The sequence below is a fragment of the Capricornis sumatraensis genome, chromosome 4, assembly GCF_032405125.1.
Source record: "Capricornis sumatraensis isolate serow.1 chromosome 4, serow.2, whole genome shotgun sequence".
Taxonomy (NCBI): domain Eukaryota; kingdom Metazoa; phylum Chordata; class Mammalia; order Artiodactyla; family Bovidae; genus Capricornis; species Capricornis sumatraensis.
Window position 1 is genome coordinate 6,240,753 of NC_091072.1, and position 23,233 is coordinate 6,263,985.

At 44.4% G+C, this 23,233-nt stretch overlaps 1 protein-coding gene across 1 annotated transcript in view; it reads left to right on the forward strand.

Moving 5' to 3' along the window:
* LRRC3B (leucine rich repeat containing 3B) overlaps window positions 1-22,930 on the forward strand; it is a 92,755-nt gene extending 69,825 nt beyond the window's left edge. The window contains exon 2 of the mRNA XM_068971918.1: window positions 21,989-22,930. Within this exon, the coding sequence (XP_068828019.1) occupies window positions 22,151-22,930 (780 nt within the window). The 5' untranslated portion in view covers window positions 21,989-22,150. The remainder of the gene's footprint in view (window positions 1-21,988) is intronic.
* Window positions 22,931-23,233: the final 303 nt, after the last annotated feature.

The following is a 23,233-nucleotide window of genomic DNA, read 5'->3' on the forward strand; positions in this document are numbered from 1 at the left end:
AGCTGGTGCATCTCATCCCATTTCTGCTGGTGAATCAGCCAGTTTAGACAGTTTGCCTAATTCAGTAGGATTATGGATGAACAATTCCTTTGGAAGCCTCCCGCTTCCCACCCTTTGAAAAATAAAGTTTTGATACATGTATACCTATGGTTGATTCATGCTGAGGTTTAACAGAAAGCAACAAATTTCTGTAAAGCAATTATCCTTCAATTGAAAAATAAAAAGTAAAGTTCCAGCCCTCTCTGTGAAGCTTTGCACTTTGTGATAGCGGCCAAGGAGCCAAAGGTGGAAGCAGATTGCGTGGAACTGGTCAGTAGAGCCGGTTGCCATGGCATCAAGTCAGAGAGTCAATCTACACGGCATTTAAAGGACCAGCCAAGGTCAGAAATTGGGCCTTGGTGGTGGAAAATCTTGATGCCGTCTTGGCCTTGAGCATGACATGAGCTGTGTCTCTGTTTACACTTCTGTGTGTCTTTTCTGACAATTTCCAGTCCTTTGCTCCAGCTTTCTTACGGACCTTATGTAAACATATTTAATAGCTCAGAGTGAACTTGATATTCCTGTGGAATTCAGAACCCCAGTTCTGCCCTGTCGGCATCAATCCATCCCCCCCCACACACTGGAATATTTGCAGTGGCTCCAGTGTTCTCTGCAGCCTTCTTGACTTTGCTGGGGTTCATGTGTGTGTGTGTGTGTTTGCTCCCTAAAACGATCTCTCTCCTCAACCTCTGCTTGTCAAAGGGTTTCCCATCTTACTACTGTGTGTCCATGGACAAATGGCTAAACCTCTCTGAACCTTAGGTTCTTTATCTGTAGAAGGAGGATAAGCTCTTCAGAATGGTGAAGATAGGCTTGCTAATGCTGCAGTAATGAATGATCCCCAGATCTCAGTGGCTTCAAAGTACAAAAGTTGGGGAGTTGCCTAGCAGCCCAGTTAGTGAGGACTCCAAGCTTTCACTGCCCAGAGTGTGGGTTCAACCCCTGGTTAATTCTTACTCCTGCTGTGTGTCCAGTGTGTTAGTGACGGGATCTGCTTTTTCTGAGTTACTTACAGACCCAGGAAGATGGAGGAGGAGATTAAAAGGATCCTTAAAACTCAGCTAAGTTCTGCTCAGAATTCATCAGCAAAGTGATCACACGGAGACAGCTAACTTCAAAGGGGGTGGGGAAGTGCAGCCCTCCCTCTCTGCCAAGGAGCACTGAAGATTTTCTGAAGCACTGTAGTGACAACCACACCCCCATCAATGCCCGAGGGTCTCATGTAGGTGGGGTCACTACACTTCCTCTTTGCAGGCCAGCTTCAGCGTGGTGGTGAGGGAGGCAGAGCACATGCACACACGTGTGCACACACACACACACACATGCACACACACCCCGACATGTTAAGAGAGAGGGAAGGAGGGAGAGAAAGAAGTGACCTGCAGGGACTCTACACCAGTTCAAATCCCACCTTGGCCTGTTACTAACTCTGTGACCTTGGGCAGATTAATTAACATCTCTGGGTCTTGATTTCTTCACCTGGAAAATGGGGGTGCCATTGACAATTGTCAATTCCCCCAGAGGTGTTTATGCATTTTAAACGTGAGTGATTATAAGATTATCAGATGTAGTGAATGATGCCACGGATGTATTTGCTTATTGCATGAATTAGACAACTGGCTTTTTTCTTCTAATATTAAGACATGGTAGACTTTATGTGTGTGTGTGTGTGTGTGTGTGTATTGTTTGTTTGTGAAAGTCACTCAGTCATGTCGACTCTTTGTGACCCCATGGACTGTATAGTCCATGGAATTCTCCAGGCCAGAATACTGGAGTGGGTAGTGTTTCCCTTCTCCAGGGGATCTTCCCAACCCAGGGATCTAACCTAGGTCTCCTGCATTGCAGGCGGATTCTTTACCAGCTGAGTCACCAGGGAAGCCCGTGTGTGTGTGTGTGTATATATATATATGTATGTATTTCTGCATGTATACGTATATATATTTCCGTGTGTATATTGGTGCTTGTTTGTGTGTATATTCTTGTTTTTTAAAACAGCTACATACTACCCTATTTTTTGCCATATCTTAATTGAAGTTCAGTTGCTATAGTAGAATTCAAGGAGACCTTGGTTTCATGAATCCCCATTCACTGAGCTGTTTCCTGCTTGATTCTCCGCAGACATAGGGTCTAAAGGCTGTGTCTGGTGCCATTCAGTGGCAGTGATAATTTAGTCCAGTCTCTATGTTATGACCCCTTCATCTGGTGGCAAACATTCTCTTCAGATTGTATTGCCAAAAGTTCCCCCAAGTAGAAAGTATCCTGTTCTTAGATTTAGCCCCAAATGGTCACTTGCCCACTAGTGGACTCAGCTGTGGTGTAGGAGTCATCCAAACTCCACCCCTTATCTCACCAGCTGAGCACCACTCTGGGCCCCTTCGCTGCCCCTCTCCCGCAAGCTTGGACCGGATCTGGCTGCTGTAATGTTTGCTGAGTGATGAACTGATCTGGGCGCTGTAACATTTGCTGAGTGTGTGCCTGTGACTTCTTGGTTTTCCCTGTTCCTTAGGGTTCCTTCTGCTGCTTCTTTTAAAGTTCAGTTTGAAGCCCAGTCTCGTTATCCTAGCCCCGCTCGGCTCACGCACAGCCTTTCTGTCTCTTGCAACTTCCACCTCCTCAGCTTGGATGTGTTCCATAGCTACTCTTGTACATACCAATATCACAACCAAGAGTGAATCTTTAGCTCAGAAAAGAAAAAAAAAATTCAACTGTACATCCCAGGCAGAATGATCACTTGTCAAGCTTTCAGGGGAGACGACTGGGAATGGGACTCTGCAAACAAGAGGTTTATTAAGAAGTAGTACACTTGGGATCAGCATTTGTGGATGGGATGGGATGGACGGGCGAGAGGAAGTTACCCTGTGATGCAGAGCCTTGAGATGACCTCAGCCCACCCCGAGGCAGCTCAGAGCTGTCCCAGAATGGTCCAGTGTGGCCAGGACCTTCTCCTTTTCCCTGGCCAGTCACTGGGTGTAGGTTCTTCCTGGGAGGCAAAGTAATTCTGCTTTGGAGATAGTCCCTGAAAGGGGTTCTCCCCTTCAGCATCCCGGGATCTGGAACAAGCCCTTCCTATTACATAAGCTCTTCCTTGCAGGGCCATGTGGGTGGCACATCGCAGGGTTGGCTCCAGAGCAGGACAGGACACTGGGAACCAGGGTCCAGTCCCTTGCCATCACATGAGCTCAGAGTGAAGAGGACACGCCCGGCCACTCCAGCTTCCCGCCCTCTCCTGCAGCCTACCTGTGTGAATGACGGTGGGTTAAAGATGCTCCTGTGTTTTGTTTTCCTTTCGTTCTTCTTTCGGGTTTTCATACAGTTCTTCCTTGTGTCTGGTTTTGTTGTCCTCGGCATACTCTTTGCAGAATACGTCCTTTTTGTTGCTATGACGATCAGTGCATCTTCCGCATTATAATCGCTCTCAATGTGGTCTTCGCATCCCTTTCCCTCTACTTCTAAGGGAATAAGATGAGTCCAAACATGAGCTTGTTTAATAAAACTTGGGCTACTCTGTGTGACATCCTTTCCCTTTCCTTTGAAGAAGTTGCTGCCGAAGTGAGCTTCCCCCCCCCCCCACCCGCCTCTCTGCTTCTATCCCAACAGCTTATTTGCATCTAGCCCCCTCAATATTGCCTGGCAGCAAGGGGCACAGGAATAGCTCAGAGAATCGGAACCCACAGAAGAGCAGCCGCCGCCTCCCCCCTGTACGCTCGCGAGCTGAGCTGCAAACAAGTGGCAGGATTGATTCATTTGAATTTCATCTCCCTTCATTTCCTCCACCTTCCTTCTGGTGCTGGCGATAATGAGTGGTGAAAATGACCCAGGACCCAGGAGGTGGATGAAAGAGAGAGAAAGAACCCAGGGGTTGGAAGAATCCAGAGTCTGACTCATCAGACATTAGCCCGAGGCTCCTCCACCTCCCGCAGCAGCAGAAGCAGCAGCAGCAGCAGCAGCAGCAGCATTGCCTGTGGCCACGGGGCAGAGCCTCCAAACAAGGAGATGGCCCCACGGTGGCCTCGGGGAACACTGTGAGTGCTTCCTTTGTTGACATTATAAACACGCCTCTCTGAAGCTTCCACCTTGGTGATCTCAGAAAAAGGCTCAAGAACCTCACGTGCACCTGGGAAGACTTAACATGGAAGTTTTATGATAAATTAAGAGAAAAGAGACCTTTATGAATATGTCCACAGCCAGACACCCAGGCAACTACCCTTCTCAGGTCAGCAGATAACATAACAGACATACATTTCATGTATTTTTTTTTTTAATTGAAGCATAGTAGATTTACAATGTGTTAATTTCTGCTGTACAGCAACGTGATTCAGTTACTCTTTTTCATTATGATTTATCATAAGATATTGCATGTAGTTCTCTGTGCTATATAGAAGGACCTTGTTGTTTATCCATTCTCTATATAACAGCTAACACGTGCCAACCCCACCCTCCCCCTCCATGCCTCCTCCAACTCCCTCCCCCGCTGGCAACCACCAGTGTGTTCTGTGTCCATGATTCTGTTTCTGCTCCACAGATAGGTCCCTTTGTGTCCTATTCTAGCGTCTACATACAAGTGATATGATATGATGTTGTCTTTCTCTGTTTGACTTATTCACTTAATGTGATCATCTCTAGGTTCATCCATGTTGCTGCAAATGCCATTATTTCATTCTTTTCTTCTTATTTCGTTCTTTTTGATGGCTGATTAGTATTTCACCATATACACATACCACATACCCTATATCCGTTCTGCCGATGGACATTTAGGTCGTTTCCACAGACACATCTTGCAAATAAAGGGCCACAGAGGTAAGAGTGCTTGCTGGTTCTTTGTTGAGATGGAAAGTCCAGCCTCATCAGGGCATATTTGCCTGTACCAAAAGAGAATAATGACCTTTTCCAAACCACCCTCACATCCCTGCTTAGTGCAGACTTTTCAACCACTCTCTCCTAGTTCTGCCTACAGAAAGGCAAGCACGGTCCCAATCATAGATACCTGTTAATCAGTTGGAACAGACCTCCCTGGATGCCCAAAGAGATAAGAGTCTACTACCTGGATGATAGAAGAGTCAGCTCTGCATGTGGTCAAGGCCTCAGCTTCCCCGTCATGAGATGAGTGCCATCTGTTTCCTCCAATGAAGAGAACTCGGTGTTGGAGTCCTGCCAGGACAGCCTCGCCTCCAGAGAGCTCCCTGCAGCTAAGCACCAGGAGGCCTTATAGACTCATAGATGCTCCCTCTCCCTAAGGGTCAATGATGAGCTGAGACAGAGGACAGGCAAAGAGAGAAATGCTGCACAATTAGAGTGAAAAGCCCACTTGGTACAGATTCACTTGTGGTGTTTAGTCCCTAAGTCGTATCTGACTCTTTTGGGACCTCTTGGACTGTAGCCTGCCAGGCTGCTCTGCCTGTGGGATTTTCGAGGCAAGAATATACTGGAGTGGGTTGCCATTTCCTTCTCCAAGGGATCTGCCTGACCCAGGGGTCAAACCCAAATCTCCCGCATTGGCAGGTGGATTCTTTACCACCAAGCCACCAGAGAGGCCCCTCTCTGCCTCTAAAAGTGAAGTGAAGTTTCTCAGTCATGTCCGACTCTTTTCGACCCCATGGACTGTAGCCTGCCAGGCTCCATCCATGGAATTTTCCAGGCGAGGATGCTGGAATGGGTTCCCCATAAATATTTTACCTTCATGTTTTGACTATGTGTTTCTGAAACTCATAGGCCAGGCCAACGTCACTGTCTTGATGACACGGCATCTGAGAGACTGGGACCCATCTTGGCATGTTAAACATGGTGAGCCCACCTGGCATGCCGGGGCGTCAGCCTGCTGATCCTGCCGGATGCTGGTGTTCTTGAACTGGACGCTGCCTTCTTCACTTTCTCAGTGTGGAAGGCTACTCGCATTGATTTGGGTCCTGGCTGCGTGATATGCAGGTCGCCATTAGTGGTGATCTCTATTCCTTGGTTTCTCGGCTACCATCTGGATGGAAGAGGGGAAGCACGTCTGCACCCTGTCAGGCTTTTTGGTTCTTGAGAAACATCTGCTTTGTTTTCAGCTATTCAGCCCTTCATTAAGCAAGCAGGTCCTGAGCACCTCCTGGGTCCCTGACCCTGAGTCAGCCCTGGGGCTGCTCACAACCACCCTGTCCACCCCTCCTACCTGTTACTTTAGGAACTGCTGAGGTGCAAAGAAGTGTGTGGGATGCGGGGTCATGGGGGGGCAGCGGGGAGAATGATGTCCTCATGCTTAAGTCAAGTGTCACTACGTCAGGCAGTCGGGAGGCCAGCCCAGACCCAGCGTTTCTCCCGTTCTCACATCCTCAGACAAAGCAAAACGCCAAGGTGTCGTAAAAACGACATACCTTCTCCTGACCAGTCGTTACTGGAGCTGACTGTGTATGAGACTTGCTTTAGTACATAGGCCACTTGGTCACAGGTGCAAGGGGCAGCAGATGATGAGATGGTTAGATAGCGTCATCCACTCAATGGACATGAGTTTGAGCAAACTCTGGGAGATGGTGAAGGACAGAGGGGTCTGGTGTGCTGCAGTCCATGGGGTCACAAAGAGTCGCACACGACCGAGTGAGTGAACAAGAACAACAATTTGGTCACAGCTTCTGAAGCTGTCCAGTGGGCAATCAAGCCGGTGACTGCTTCTTAATATTCTGATGATTTACATTTTAAAAACTGTGCAAGCCTTCAGAGGAGACAGAAATGGGAATTTGTTATGTTTTTCTGGGAGTGGCTCTCTTCTCTGCCTGACTTTCTTATCTTCACCTGGACCGATTCTTACCTTTCTTACTTATCTTACCTGGCTGGTTTCTTCCCCAAGATAGAGTACATGCTGGGATGGAGAATACACATTCCGTTTTATTTCAATCGGCATTTTACGTCTGAGCGAGGTGTTGAGGAAGTCTTACTGCAGACAATTAAGTGAGTTTGGAAAGTTTTATTTGGTTGGTTGTTGACAAAAGCTAAGTCCCTAGATAGCTGTTAATTTTTCCGGGTGATTCCCAGAGGCAAGTCAAGCCAACACAGGGCCCCACAGTTCCCCATGGACCTGCCGTGAACTCCGTAGTATGGAAACTCAGTTCTGGTTTCCTTTTTTTGTTTTGTTGAGTCTCCTTACGTAAAAGGAAGTTTGGGGGGAAGAAGCCTATGTTTCACTGAGAAGATAAAGGACTCGGGTGGAGAACAGGAAGAGGTGAGAACAGCTCTAGGCTAGACCCAAGCCATTAATCCCGGCCTTGTTCACCCAAGGGCATAATTGCATGAACAGGAGACTGCCTGTCTGAGGATCCTTCGGCTTCAATTAAATTGTCATCAGTAGTATCCGAGCAAGCTTTCCGTGTGACTCTATAATTCTGCAGATACTGTTTTTCCACCTTATCCTCTTCTCTAAGGAAGACTTAAGTCTGGTTTGTTTTTTTAAAATGTATATTAGCATATTTGTTTATTAGCATACTTAATTAGTGCATATTAGCATGCTAGCATATTTATTTATTTATTTTTAAATGGGAGTGTAGTGTCACTTACAATGCTGGGTCAGTTTCAGATGCACAGCAAAGTGATTCAGCAATTCATACACGTGTATCCATTCTTTTTCAGATACCTTTCCCATATAGGTTATTACAGCGTATTGAGCAGTGTTCCATGTACTGTACAGTAGAGGACATAGCTTTTTGAAAAGCATGTATCACAGGATAAAATCAGTGAGGAAAAGTTTGATCTTACCTGATCCCCCATGTGGTCACCGAGAAGATGGAATCTGACAGTGTATGTTAGGGTCCTTAGTGGGATGAAGAATCGGCCTGAAATTGAAGGCAAACCATATGAGGGTTCAGGGTAATTTATCCACTGCTTGTTTGCTCCTCGCAGGTTGGAGGGGTGGCATTTCTACTCGGTTTGTCCCACAGGCATTCTGGAAAGGAAAAATTGTCAGATTCTAGAAGGAAGGATCATTTGAACGCAAGTGAAATCAGGGTCCAGATGTCAGCCTCCGGTTATCAGCCTGGATTACTCGGTGACACTTTGTGTGGAGTCACAGGTCTGGGCAGGCGTGCTGGTGGGTGAGTGGCCAAAATGAAGTTGGAGAAAGCCTTCCCTCGGGGGTCAACCTTTAGGTGTCTGCAATGGAGAGCACGTTTCATTTGATGGACACCTTTTGCAGACCAAACAGGTGAGCACCTCAGAGTAACTGCATGCTGGCCATAGCGCCTGAGTTAACAAAATATTGTTTATTCCAGTTCTGTTTCACCACAGTTGCTAAGGCATGACCTTTAAATTCTTCACTGAGATTGGGGTTGACATATATACACTCCTGTGTATCAAATAGATAACCAATGAGAGCCTGCTGCATGGCACTGGGGTAAAAAGAAGGCACAGCCTGTTTGCAGGACACAGATTGTGCTAACTTAGAAGTGCATTCCAATGTACATTAGGTACAGACAAATACTGTTTGATTCCATTTTTACGAGGTGACTGGAACAGTCACATTCAGAGTCAGAAAGTACGTTGGTCGATTCCAGGGACTGGGTGGGGAGCTGCTGTTTAATGAGGTGATGAGGACAGAGTTTCAGTTTAGGAAGGTGAAAAATTCAGGAGACGGATAATGGTGAGAATTGCAATGTGAACAGTACGGTTCGATACAGTTAAACTAGTATGTTTTATATTGTGTGACTTTTACCACGGTAAAAATCTTAAAAAATAAACATGATAGATTAAAAGATTATGTGATAACATGGGAAACTATTGATAAAGTGAAAAATTCAGCCAATGGTATGCATACAGTATGAGTTTCCTATCTGTATGTGACACTCTTTATATATATATAAGTTTTTCAAAACTTATTTGGAAATAATTTCGAACTTTTAAAAAGTTGCCAAAATAAAAGTAGTACAAGGAACACTCAAAAAAACGTTCTTCACTGAATCTCTAGCAAGTTGGTTTTCCCTGTAGTTTAGTTGTCCCTTTAATGTTTGTCTGTGTTTGCATGGTGGCTTCTGAAGCCCTGTCTCCAAGAGTAGGTGTCAAGCAGAAATCGCTCAACAAACAGGAATAACTAACATTTACTGACTTAGTGCCACATAACTGTTTCAAGTGCATCACCTAAATGATCTCCTTTAATCCTCACTACAAATAGAAGAGGGTTTCCCAAGTGGCTTGGTGGTAAAAAAAAAAAATCTGCCTGCCATTGCAGGACACCCAGGTTTGAGCCCTGGATTGGGAAGATCCTCTGGAGAAGGGCCTGATAACCCACTCCAGTATTCTTGCCTGAAGAATCCCATGGACAGCGGATCCTGGCAGACTACAGTCCATGGGTTCATAAAGAGTCGGACATACCTGAAGTGACTTAGCACGCACCCACAAATAGGAGAAATATAGCTACTGCTGTGATCTTTGTTTATATAGGAGGAGACTGAGGCAAGGCAAGGTCACGGATGGAGCTGGGACTCAGTGTCAGACACAATATGACTCCCAAGCCCCTGGTCCTGGCTACACAGACGGAGCTCTAACCCCACTCTGGGCGCTGAGCCGTAGGCACCAGGGATATGGGAACAACCAGTATTTAAAATGTGTTATCCAGATTTGATCTGGGTCTTGAATGAATGTCTTTCATCTATGTATTGGCTTTCCTGAGCTACTTGGGAGATGCCATAGCAGTTTGGAACATTATTGACGCTCATGGTCAGTAGATAGAGTTCTACTGATTATGTAACTGCTGATGCCCTTCAGCATTGAGCCATTACAACCTTCTTGAATGAGGTTTCTATTAAACTTTAAGAAGCATTTTTTTCTAATAGCTGTTAGTATGAATCTGTTAAATGTCAATCAGGCCTTGTGATAATTAACACAAATATATTAACTTTTTAAACTGTTAAATGTTCAGTTTAAACATTTGTATCAGCTGTAATAGTTGTGTATCAGCTAGCTTTTTTGAGATAATGGTGTGCCCAAACCTGGTGGCATTTGTGCACAAGTTCATGAGTACCTGAATGGTCCTCTGGTCTAAGGTGGGCTCACTCATGAGTCCATGAATCCAAAACCCGCAGATCTGACAGTTGACTCTGATGCTCTGGTTTGGGTTTCCCACATGTCAGGAGTGTGGCTGGGTCTAGGCTAGGACAGTGGGCCTTCCCTTCACGGGATCACTCACTACCCAGCGTGCTGGCCATGGTGGCTGGGGAGATTCCAAGAGCAAAGGCAAAGGCACATGCTGACTCTTGAAAAGGCCGAGGCTTAGAACAGGCAAAATACAACTTCTGCTTCATCTGCAATCAAAGCAAACCCTAAGGCCACTTCTTTTTTTTTTTTTTTTCCAGGAGTTCATATTTATTCATTTTAAATAATAAAAACAGAACTGTCCAAGAATTTGATGCAGTTATAAGAAATTACTCTGAAAATTCAGTTTCCCTAATTTAAAAAGTTCCAATTTAATTACAGCTTCCAGTGGAAATATGCATAAATTTGTCAGTTTGTGTCAATAAGTTGCATGAGAAAGAGGATATAAATTTTGAGAAGGCAAATGTAATGTGCCATTTATAACAATTTTCTTAAAACCATAGTCTAAATATTCTATTTCTCATATTCACATTTCTTAAAATCTAATCCTGTTGAGATATGGGTTAATAAGAGTTATAACTGTATATGTTTAATAACTACTTGCCACTCCAGTATCCTTACCTGGAGAATCCCATGGACAGAGGAGCCTGGCAGGCTACAGCCAATAGGGTCACACAGAGCCAGACACGACTAAAGTGACTTAGCACTTGAGTGTCAAAGTTAGAGGCTTAGATATGGCCAACTCCAAAGCCTTCTCTTTGAGTTACCACTCTCTAAGGTTTTCAAGGGGCTTCCCAGCTGACAGGAGTGGTAAATAACCTGCCTGCCGACGCAGGAGACGCAGGTTCCATCCTTGCGTTGGGAAGCTCTCTTGGAGAAGGAAATGTCAACCCACTCCAGTATCCTTACCTCTTAAATCTCATGGACAAAGGAGCCAGACAGGCTATGGTCCATGAGGTCACCCAGAGTTGGACGCAACTGAGTACGCATGCACAAGGTTTCAAAGCCCTTAAGGATCATGTTATTAATGATTTTTTCAAACATAAAAGTGGTGCCTGAGGCAGGATGAGGAAATCAGAGAGCCTGAAATGGAAACATAGTAATATCCCATTTGTTGCAATTTGTTTATGGACATGTAAGTTTTAATTGAGATATTTCTTTTATTAAACAAAATGATCCTTTGTGCTAGCTATTGATTAGTCATTTTTTCATCTCTACCTGCAATGAATGTTATTAATAGTTGGTGGTGATTATTTCTGTATGGTAATATTATTTGGCCTGAGAAGGATCAAGTGGCAAATTGAATTCTCATTTGCAAAACATGTCACCTCGTATTACTTCAGAATATTTGGATGAAGTAAGAGGAGAAATAGTAGAGATAATATTAAATGTTCTTTAGTTAGATCTGAATTTACCATAAATTATCATATTCTGTGGATGTTATGCTATAAAAATTACAGGGCAGCACAGGCCTTTGGCAGGGGTACCAAGTATGTTTGGATAATTCTGAGTTAATAGGCTCCTTTGCTGTAATTTCTCAGAACCTTGAATAGGCTGATGACCATTGTAACTCCCAAAGAGGGTGTTTCTCAGACTTACGTGACTGGAACTCGCAGACGGTATTCCACACAGAACCCTTGGGAAATCTGAACTTGACTATGATGCCTTTGAAGGTTCAGAGTCTGTAATATTTTGTCAGGCATCTGCTATGAGACTGGCACAGTTACAACCATACGTGAAACCTGTGAAATCGGTATTATTCTTATTTATAGCTGAGAAACCTTGGACTCCAAACAGTCACTTTGTTTTCCCAAGCACCCCTAGCTGGTACCCAGACTGAGAGTTGACCCTGGTTTTATCTAACCTCAGGCTTGTGGTGTGGTGTACCCTTATCTAAGACTCAGAAAGTTTAAGCGACTTTTCAGGGTGACTCAGCTGGTCAGAAGAGACATCATGTCTTGCATACTTTTGTACTTTCTGTAACTCCTAACAGAAAATAGCTTACCAATCAGTACCTTCAGACCAACCCCTTTTTTTTCTTACCTAGTTAATACTATGATTGTGCTCACGGCAAAGATTGTAATAGTAGAGAAGATTATAAGATAAAAAGTCAAAATTCTCTACACCATCTGCTCTAGAAACATACTCTGAAGATAAGACTATTATCTATTTTTATATAATGTTTTATATACATGTTTTTCCATAATGTTTTAATTACACAAGTGTGTGTGTGTGTGTGTGTGTGTGTGTGTGTAGATTGTTCTCTTTTGTTTTACATCAGTTCAGTTCAGTCGCTCAGTCGTGTCCAACTCTTTGCAACCCCGTGAACTGCAGCACGCCAGGCCTGCCTGTCCATCACTGACTTCCGGAGTCCACCCAAACCCATGTCCATTGTGTTGGTGATGCCATCCAACCATCTCATCCTCTGTCATCCCCTTCTTGTGCCCTCAGTCTTTCCCAGCATCAGGGTCTTTTCAAATGAGTCAGCTCTCTGCATCAGGTGGCCAAAGTACTGAAGTCTCAGCCTCAACATCAGTCCCTTCAATGAATACCCAGGACTAATCTCCTTTAGGATGGACTGGTTGGATCTCCTTGCAGTCCAAGGGACTCTCAAGAGTCTTCTCCAACACCACAGTTCAAAATCATCAATTCTTTGGCGCTCAGCTTTCTTTATAGGCCAACTCTCACATCCATAGATAACTACCGGAAAAACCATAGCCTTGACTAGATGGATCTTTGTTGGCAAAGTAATGTCTCTGCTTTTTAATATGCTGTCTAGGTTGGTCATAACTTTCCTTCCAAGGTGCAAGCATCTTTTAATTTCATGGCTGCAGTCACCATCTGCAATGATTTTGGAGCCCAGAAAAATAAATTCAGTCACTGTTTCCCCATTTATTTGCCACGAAGTGATGGGACTGGATGCCACAATCTTAGTTTTCTGAATGCTGAGCTTTAAGTCAACTTTTTCACTCTCCTCTTTCACTTTCATCAAGAGGCTCTTTAGTTCCTCTTCACTTTCTACCTTAAGGGTGGTGTCATCTGCACATCTGAGGTGATTGATATTTCTCCCGGCAATCTTGATTCCAGCTTGTGCTTCCTCCTCCAGACCAGTGTATCTCATGATGTACTCTGCATATAAGTTAAATAAGCAGGGTGACAATATACAGCCTTGATGTACTCCTTTTCCTATTTGGAATCAGTCTGTTGTTCCATGTCCAGTTCTAACTGTTGCTTCCTGACCTGAATACAGGTTTCTCAAGAGGCAGGTCAGATAGTCTGGTATTCCCATCTCTTTCAGAATTTTCCACAGTTTATTGTGATCCACACAGTCAAAGGCTTTGGCATAGTCAATAAAGCAGAAACAGATGTTTTTTTGGAACTTTCTTGCTTTTTCAATGATCCAGCAGATGTTGGCAATTTGATCTCTGGTTCCTCTGCCTTTTCTAAAACCAGCTTGAATATCTAGAAGTTCATGGTTCACATATTGCTGTAGCCTGGCTCAGAGAATTTTGAGCATTCCTTTACTAGCGTGTGAGTTGAGTGCAGTTGTGCAGTAGTTTGAGCATTCTTTGGCATTGCCTTTCTTTGGGATTGGAATGAAAACTGACCTTTTCCAGTCCTGTGGCCAGTGCTGAGTTTTCCAAATTTGCTTACATATTGAGTGCAGCACTTTCACAGCATCATCTTTTAGAATTTGAAATATCTTAACTGGAATTCCATCGCCTCTGCTAGCTTTGTTCGTAGTGATGCTTTCTAAGGCCCACCTGACTTCACATTCCAGGATGTCGGGCTCTAGGTGAGTCTGAGTGATCACACCCTCGTGATTATCTACATCGTGAAGCTCTCTTTTGTACAGTTCTTCTGTGTTTTCTTGCCACCTCTTCTTAACATCTTCTGCTTCTGTTAGGTGCATACCATTTCTGTCCTTTATTGAGCCCATCTTTGCATGAAATGTTCCCTTGGTATCTCTAATTTTCTTGAAGAGATCTCTAGTCTTTTCCATTCTATTGTTTTCCTCTATTTCTTTGCATTGATTGCTGAGGGGATCATCTATGTACATCTTCACTGAATATTTATTTGACATCTTTTATTAAATGTAATTATATATAATGGAATGTTAATTTCAAGTGCACAACATTGATTCAGCATTTGTATATATTGCAAAAAATTTTGCTACAAGAAGTCTAGTTAACTTCCATCATCACTCATAGTTACATTTAGTTGATTTGCAGTATTATATTAGTTTCAGGTATACATTGTAATGATTCTGTGCTTTTATGGATCATATTCCACTTAAAGTGATAAAACATTGGCTGTATTCCTTGGGCTGTACATCTCCTCCTTGGACCTTGTTTGTTTAATACTTGGCACTTCGCTACCTCTTAACCCTCTTTCCCTATTTTCCTCTTTCCCCAGCCCTCTCCCCACTGTTAACCGCCGGTTTGTCTTCTGTTTCTTGACACTGTTTCTGTTTTATTGTGCCCATTTGCTTGTTTCTGCATATGTTGGAGTCCACATACAGGTGAAAATATACAGTATTTGTCTTTCTCTGACTTACTTCACTAAGCATGATATCTTCCAGGTCCATCTATGTTGTTGAAAAAGGCAAGATTTAATTTTTTTTTAATGGCTGATAGTATTTCATCATCTGTGCATATGCCACATGTATTTATCCATTCTTTATCCAAGTGTTAATGGACATTTAAGCTGTTTCCATATCTTGGCTATTGTAAATAATGTGTCTGTGAACACTGAGGTATGTGTGTCTATTTAAAACAGTGTTTTCATTTCCTTGATTTTAGATCTGAATCCTGTACTTTCCCCACCAAGTCATTATGATAAGTTGTTTTTTTTGTTTGTTTGTTTTGTGTGTGTGTTTTTTTTTTGTGGTAAGAGTCATCCATCCCAGTCAGAAATGCAACTGAATTCAGCAAGGATAACGCTTTCTAAAAGCAGTTTTCAAGTTGCCTCTGGACCTTGGAGTATCTTTGGGAGCCTACATTTATGTAGATTGTGTGTTAAGGGTTTGCAAAGGTCTCACTGTTGTAAATACCTTAGGCACTTGGTGGGAAATAATATTAACAGAGAAGTAGAAAGAAACTGAGACAGATGGGTTCCCACTCAGCCTTCCTATAACCTTGCAGCATGATGAATAATAAATACAGATGTCAGGGAAGACATAATCTTATATTTATTCTTTATTTAGTACCCAGAGAGAGAGAGAGAGAGAGTTCAAAAAACAAAGTGTTGTTTATTTGTTAGTGCTGACTGAAAAAAAAAACAACAATCTGAAAGTTTCCAGATAAGTTTTGTTTTGGGACCTTAGTGAGGACTGTAGCCTGAAAGAGACAGCGTCTTATGAGCTCCAAGGAGGTGCTCTGAAGAGGAAACGGAGGGGCCAGGATATACAGTAAGTCCCTTGCAATGAGTTCCTTTCCAAGAGTATGTTCATAAGTCCAATTTGTTCATAAGTCCATCAAAGTTACCCAGCTAACGCAATCAACTATATAGTACTATTCTGTAATGGTCTTATAATCCTTTTTTGCACAAATAATACATTAAAAAATACAAAAAAATAAAGAAGCATTTCCAATCTTACAGGACAGTACCTTGTAGTACACTAGTACCATCAGCACTGCTTTTTCACTTGCTTCCTAACATTCTGGGCTTGAAATAAAAATACTACACTAATGTATTCTATGCAGCACCATACAGTGAAGTGCACAAAAGCCCAGCCACTTGCAGAGCTTCCACAGGTATAATGATCTACACCAGATGTGTGATTGGACATCAGACTGAGCAGCAACTTAGTTGACAGAAAACTTGAGCAAATAAAGAAATCAGTATGTAATTTCCTAACCACTGGCCCACCAGAGAACTCCCCTATTGTTTTAGACAAAGAATTTCAATGCATAGAAAGGTTTGACCAAGGTCACAAATAATTGACAGTCTGTATTTAAACTTAGATAATTAAGTTACACCAAAGCAGAGCTGTATTTTTGTCTAAGTTGGGGCGTTTCAGAGAGTTAAAGAAAAGCAAAAGTAAACTGGTAGTGTCTAGGTTATACAGTCCCCTGGTTCTTTTTCTTTTAGATTTTTATTGTATATTGGGGTATAGCCAATTAACAATATTATGATAGCTCCAGGTGAACAGTGAAGAGACCCTGCCATATATATACCTGTATCCATTCTCCCCCAAACTCCCCTCCCATCCAGGCTGCCATACTGGGGTATAGCCAATGAACAATATTATGATAGCTCCAGGTGAACAGTGAAGGGACTCAGCCATACATATACATGTATCCATTCTCCCCCAAACTCCCCTCGCTTCCAGCCGGCCACATGACATTGAGCAGAGTTCCCTGGGCTATACAGTAGGTCCTTGCTGGTTATCCATCTTAAACACAGCAGTGTACTTTCCATCCCAAACTCCGTAATTATCCCTTTTCCCCAGGAACCATAAATTTGTTCTCTAAGTCTGTGAGTCTATTTCTGTTTGGTAAATAAGTTCATTTGTATCATTTCTTTTCAGATTCTACACATAAGGGATGTCTCCTTCTCTGTCTGACTTCACTTCTCTCAGTGTGTCAGCCTTGAAGTCCATCTTTATGCTCCAAGTGGCAGTATTTCATTCTTTTCAATGGCTGGGTAATATTCCATTATAGGGGCTTCCCCAGTAGCTCAGTCAGTGAAGAATCCCCCTGCAATGCAGAAGCCCCAGGTTCAATCCTTGGGTCGGGAAGATCCCTTGGAAAAGGAAATGGTAAACCACTCCAGTATCCTTGCCTGGAAAATCCCATGGACAGAGGAGCCTGGTGGGCTGCAGTCCATGGGGTCAGAGAGCTGGACATGACGAAGCAGCAAGCGCTAAAAACACTGATAGTCCATTTCATGTGTGTACCGCATCTTTATCTACTCCTCTGTCGATGGGCATTCAGGTTGCTTCCATGCAAGACAGAGTTTTTAATCAGCCACTGAAAGAACTGCCTTCTCACTTAGTAGGCTGCTAAGTACATTTTTTTTTTCTTTCTGGAAACAGTATTTGAGGATTGCCACCCGATCCCAGCATTAATTACTATAGCTCAGACACTTGTGTGATGGGAAAAGTGCCTGAGTGCCCAGTGGTTCAGGTTGCACTTCCGCTGCAGGGGCACAAGCTCGCCCCCTGCTCAGGGAAGTTCTGCAAGCTGAGAGGTGCGGCCACAGGGGAAGAAAGGAAACCTGTGTGACAGGGACGTGGGGGTTCGGGTCTAGGGGCCAGACGGCCCTCTGTGGGGGCGCAGCTCAGACCTGCCAGCACAGCCAGAGACCCTGCGGCTTCCTCGTGGCCCCAGATGTACTGGAAGGGAATGAGGGCGCGAGGGTGGGGCAGAAGTAATGAGTGGAGGGATGCGAGGGGGAGTTTAGGAGGCAGAAGGGATGCTGTTTCGCTGGGGCTGTCCCCTTGCTGGGTCGCCTTCCTCCTCGAGAGGGCAGGCGGAGAGCTCCTGCGCCCCTCTCACCGCACCAAGGTGACCCTGGCGCTCCTTTATGCCCCACTCACTCGTTCTGAAGTTAGCAAGGAGGCTTCCCTCCACCAGCCCCCCGCCCCACAGAAGGGTGGCTTGTTTGTTACTCTGGGTTTGTGGTTAGACCTGACGGGGTCAGAACAAGAGGGCATTTAGGTGCCTCCTTAGCTCTGCCCTCTGCTGTAGGAGCACTGGTGTCTGCAGAATGCCTGGTTTTTACTCTGAGAGGCACATCTCCCCACAGCTTCCCTTCCTGGGAATCGCTTTTCATCTAACCAGTACTTGCAGGCGATGCCAAGCTGATAATCCCTTCGGAAAACAGTCAGTCAGCGCGACAGAGCGGAGAGACAGTTCTTCCGTCCTCCCCGCTGGAGGTAACCTTGATGCAATGTCTTTGGGTGCCTCTACATGCTGCGTCTTTTGTCACTTCAAAGTCCTGTGTGAGGGTGATGGCTCTGGAGGCTGTTGCAGCAATAGCGATGTAGCCAGCCACAGAAGGTTCCATTCCCTTTCTGTGAATCACAGAGAGAAAATGAAATAGTTTTGAGTCCAGCCTCTTTGAGTGCAAGGAATATGCAGGATTTATACTCCCAACAGGCATTTCATCCTGTGTATGAATGGGTGGACCATTTAGGGCATGAAGGATTTCATCTCAAGACAAATTGTGCTCTGATGTTGAGAAGATGCGTCCTAACCATCTCTTGTCTGTGACCGTGACCACTGGACTGGCCATTCTGGAGAAACAAAGCCTGGAGATGTGTGCTGAGAAAAAGTTCTATTCTTCAAGTAGGAGTCTACACTTGTGATTTTTCCAGAGACTATTACTGTTTTGACATGTAAAACCAACAGCCATTTGACCAGCCAATGTTTATGTGACAAAATGATGGAAATAATTACCGTCGGGAAGAAAAAGCACAGCTAGATTGCTGAATATTTCATTGATTCATTCATAAGAAGATAGATGTTTATGTAGCACGACGCTAGGGGTTGGAAATGCTTCTGGAATAAGAATAATAGCTATAGCTAACACGTGTTGAGCACTTGGTACCTACTATGCATTGTACTAAATGCTTGGCATGGATTATCTAATACAATTCTCATGTCAACATTGTCATCAGATGCTTTTATAATCTCTGTATGAGGAGAAGCAGAGTGAGGTGTAGAGAGGTTAATGACTTGCCCACGGGCACAATGATCGTAAGGATGAAAGCTGAAATGCAAACTCAGGGCACTGTTTACCTCGTAATTGTTTGCTATTATTTCTACATGAGGCAGAAACAAGTCCCTGCCCTCACAGGGCTTATAGTTGAATCTGTTGCTGTTGGTTAGTCACCAAAGTCGCGTCTGACTCTTTTGCAGCCACATGGACTGTAGCCCAGGCAAGAATATTGGAGTAGGTTGCGTTTCCTTCTCCAGGAGACCTTCCAGACCTGGGCATCAAACCCGAGTCTCCTGCCTTGAGGGGCGGGCTCTTTACCACTGAGCCACCTGGATGGCCCATAGTCTGAATTAGAGTCCAGATGGAGTCGGTCTCTGGGGAGACGTGAGTGTCCTCCAGAGGAGGCTTTGCACCGGTTCCCAGGATTTAGGCGTGTGGAGGTGGCACGTACTCAATTGGTGGAAGTCGCTTGATGACAGGAACCTCTGATTTCTCTATTCACACTCGTTTGTCCATCTCCTGTCCTCCACCCGCCCAGCAACCTGTGCCTGTCCTCCGCCGCCCTCCTTCTTCTCTGATGTAGCCTCCAGTACCTTCCTTTTCTGTCTTTTCTCCCCCATCTAGGCAATGACTGCAGTCCCCAAATGCCCCGCGATGAAGGTTTGCAGGAGGGAAACATGGGAGGGAGGTGAGCCTACGCTGCAGATGAAACGAGCTGTTGACGGGTGGCTTAGTCAGCCTCGGGGTTCAGCTGCAGCCTCTCTGGCATTTGAGGGACTCGAGATTCCAAAAGCACATTCATTTCATTCTGCTGTTGCTAATCTGATTTTTTTCCGTGATGAACAACCCAGTTCGTTATGTTTTCAGCTCACATTAATCTTTTCTGTGAGTTTGGTAACATTTGGAGTCATTTCCCTCTCTATTTATCCATCTGGGATCTTTAGAAAAGACAAGTTTGCAGAGTCTTTTGTTGCTCTTGGCTGTCAGAGGGATGAACCTTTTCCTGGTTCCTTAGATCCTGAGAGAGAATCCTCTGAAGTCAGGCACGGGTTCCCAGGGCAGGGAGCCCCCTCCCTGGGGCTCATGGGGTCCTCCGTGTGGCACTGAGTTATATCAGCATCAGAAGCCGCAGCAGTCCCTGGACTTTGTTTGTCCCCATGGAGCAGATGGAATCGGGAAAAAGCTGTAGGGGTAGTGAGAAGAATTGTGAGATTCACCAGTCAGAACAAATGCTTTGGCTTGATTGCCGTCTGTACCACTTATGAGTTCTGTGACCGTGGGCAAGGCCCAGAGTCCATCTGAGAGCCACTTCCCTAGTCTGTGAGAATGCCTGTCCTCTTCACATGAGTGAGCGGTTTCAAGTGTAAACTTATATTCACATCTCTATTTTGGGGTAAGTTCATAATCTTGCTCATATCCCTAAAGCTTTGCAATTTCTTAGGCCTTTTTCCAACAACAGCTCAACAGGAAATACATAGATAGATAGATAGATACAAAAGATATATGCATATATATATAAAGATATATACATATACTTTATATAAGTATATATAAAAGATATGTGTGTGTGTGTATGTGTGTGTGTGTGTGTGTGTGTGTGTGTGTGTGAGTGAAAGGTGAAAGGCACTCAGTCGTGTCTGACTCTTTGCAACCCCATGGACTATACAGTCCATAGTATTCCCTAGGCCAGAATTCCCTTCTCTAGGGGATATGTACATATATATATAACATATATTATATATATAATGCTTCCCCAGTAGCTCAGCAGTGAAGAATCTGCCTGCTAGTGCAGGAGACACAGGAGACATGGGTTCAATCCCTGGGTCAAGAAGATCCCCTGGAGAAGGAAATGGCAACCCATTCCAGTATTCTTGCCGGAAAAATCTCACGGACAGAGCAGCCTGGTGGGCTATAGTCCATAGCGTCGCAAAGAGTCAGACACGACTGAGGGACAAAGCACATAAATATGATTTCATAGATATAGATGATTTTACACACACACACACACACACACACACACACACACAGTTGGAAAGAAAAGAATAGGGTATTGAGGAGGACTGCGGCTAGTATTTCTGTTCTGGGGAGCATACATTTTTGTTTTATTTTAGAACATTTCCCTAGAATAGATTACTTGAAAGAAAATTACAATGTCAAAAAAGATAGATATATATATACACATATATATGTAAAATGTAATGTTCTCAATAGATATTGCCAAATTTCTTTCCAAAACATATTCTCAAAATATGTGTTTATGAGGATGCCATATTATTCTGTTCTTACAAGCATACAGATGGTATTTTTAAAAATTATATTGATAGAAGAAAAACATTCATAGCTCATTTTACAGTTGCATTTCTTTGGCTGCTAATTATGTCATTCCCCACCCCCGACCCCCAGCTTCACTGACATAACTTCATATAGCACTGTATAAGCTTAATGATTTGACTTACATATAAGAGGCTAGTATTTCGTAAAACTCTTTCTTATACTAAAAAAAAAAAAAAGCTGTGTGTCATATTCAAAGATCTATTGGAGAGGGGGTACACTGTTTAGAAAACAAAGAGAATCTTTTGGAAATTCAGGTAAGGACATCCTTCCGGGTGCGATGTAGTCCCCAGAGGTCCCAAGGGAGGCAGCTCCTTTGGAGATTCCAGGCTGGAGGTCCCTGGAAACACTGTGCTGGGAAGGTTGGGATGTACCCATTCACCCCATTCATAATTCAAGTAAGGGGTTTCTTTAGGGAAAATACTCAAAATTGGACAACCGTTCAAAAGCCATGAAAGTCGTCGTCATCTACGGTCATCAACTGTAAAATATCAGTGAGTTCTCGTTGCTGCTCATGTGAAAGGCTCATTCGCATGGATGCCTCTTGCAGGAGGAGGGAGAAGGCTGACTCCGTCTGGTTGGTGTTGACTTTAGGAAGGGTTCAGGGTGTGGCGCAGGCCAGTGGAGAGGAGAGGAATCTGGGCCGTTTGCTCAGATTCCGCACCAGGAACAACAAGGTGTCGTCACTTGGAAACGTCATCATTTGTTGACCCTCCGCTCCCCCAGCACCTGGGATTTGAGCAGAGACTCCGATTACAGATAACTCCCAATGGTGCTGATGGAAACTGCCTGCGTAACCAGCGTGCCTGCCCACATAAAATGCCAGATGCCTGCTTCATTGCGATGCACCCCCCCTCCCCGTTTGCAAAAGAGCTCATTACGTCTGCTTTCTTCCCCTTAGGTGCCCAAGCAAGGACCAGCACGATGAAGAGATGCGTGTGTGAGTAGCAGGCCTTTGGACCACGCCAGAAGGAGACCAACCGTGTGGACAGGGCTGGACCGTGAGCACACGTGCTTGTGGAATAGATGAGGCTTGGGCTTGTGATTATGCTGACATTCCAGCATGAATCTGGTGGACCTGTGGTTAACTCGCTCCCTCTCCATGTGTCTCCTCCTCCAAAGTTTTGTTCTCATGATACTGTGCTTTCATTCCGCCAGTATGTGTCCCAAGGGCTGTCTCTGTTCTTCCTCTGGGGGTTTAAATGTCACCTGTAGCAATGCGAATCTCAAGGAAATACCTAGAGATCTTCCTCCTGAAACGGTCCTCTTGTACCTGGACTCCAATCAGATCACATCCATCCCCAATGAGATTTTTAAGGACCTCCATCAACTAAGAGTTCTCAACCTGTCCAAAAACGGCATCGAGTTTATCGACGAGCACGCCTTCAAGGGAGTTGCTGAAACTCTGCAGACTCTGGACTTGTCTGACAACCGGATTCAGAGCGTGCACAAAAACGCCTTCAATAACCTGAAGGCCAGGGCCAGAATTGCCAACAACCCCTGGCACTGTGACTGTACGCTCCAGCAAGTCCTGCGGAGCATGGTGTCCAATCATGAGACAGCCCACAGTGTGATCTGCAAGACCTCCGTGCTGGACGAACATGCTGGGAGGCCGTTCCTCAACGCTGCCAATGACGCCGACCTTTGTAACCTCCCTAAAAAAACAACTGACTACGCCATGCTGGTCACCATGTTTGGCTGGTTCACCATGGTGATCTCTTACGTAGTGTATTACGTGAGGCAGAACCAGGAGGATGCGCGGAGACACCTCGAATACTTGAAGTCCCTGCCAAGCAGGCAAAAGAAAGCTGACGAACCCGATGACATTAGCACCGTGGTGTAGCGTCCGAGCTGCCTGGCATCGAAAAGGAAATCCGTTTGGGATTGCGGTAGAATAAGCTGATTTACTTCTCTCATCCATTGTAAACATTTGAAACTTTGTATCTCAGTCTCCTTTGAATTATGCCACTGTCGAACTTTGAACAAACGTGACAACCTAACAACTCATTTTCGTTTAGGCAATCCACCCCTGAATTGTACCCCTGGTGGTATATTCCCAAGTCGGCTACTTCTCTGAACCTCAGTTAGATCCATCTCACTATTTAATAATGAAATTTATTTTTTTAATTTGAAACCAAATAAAAGC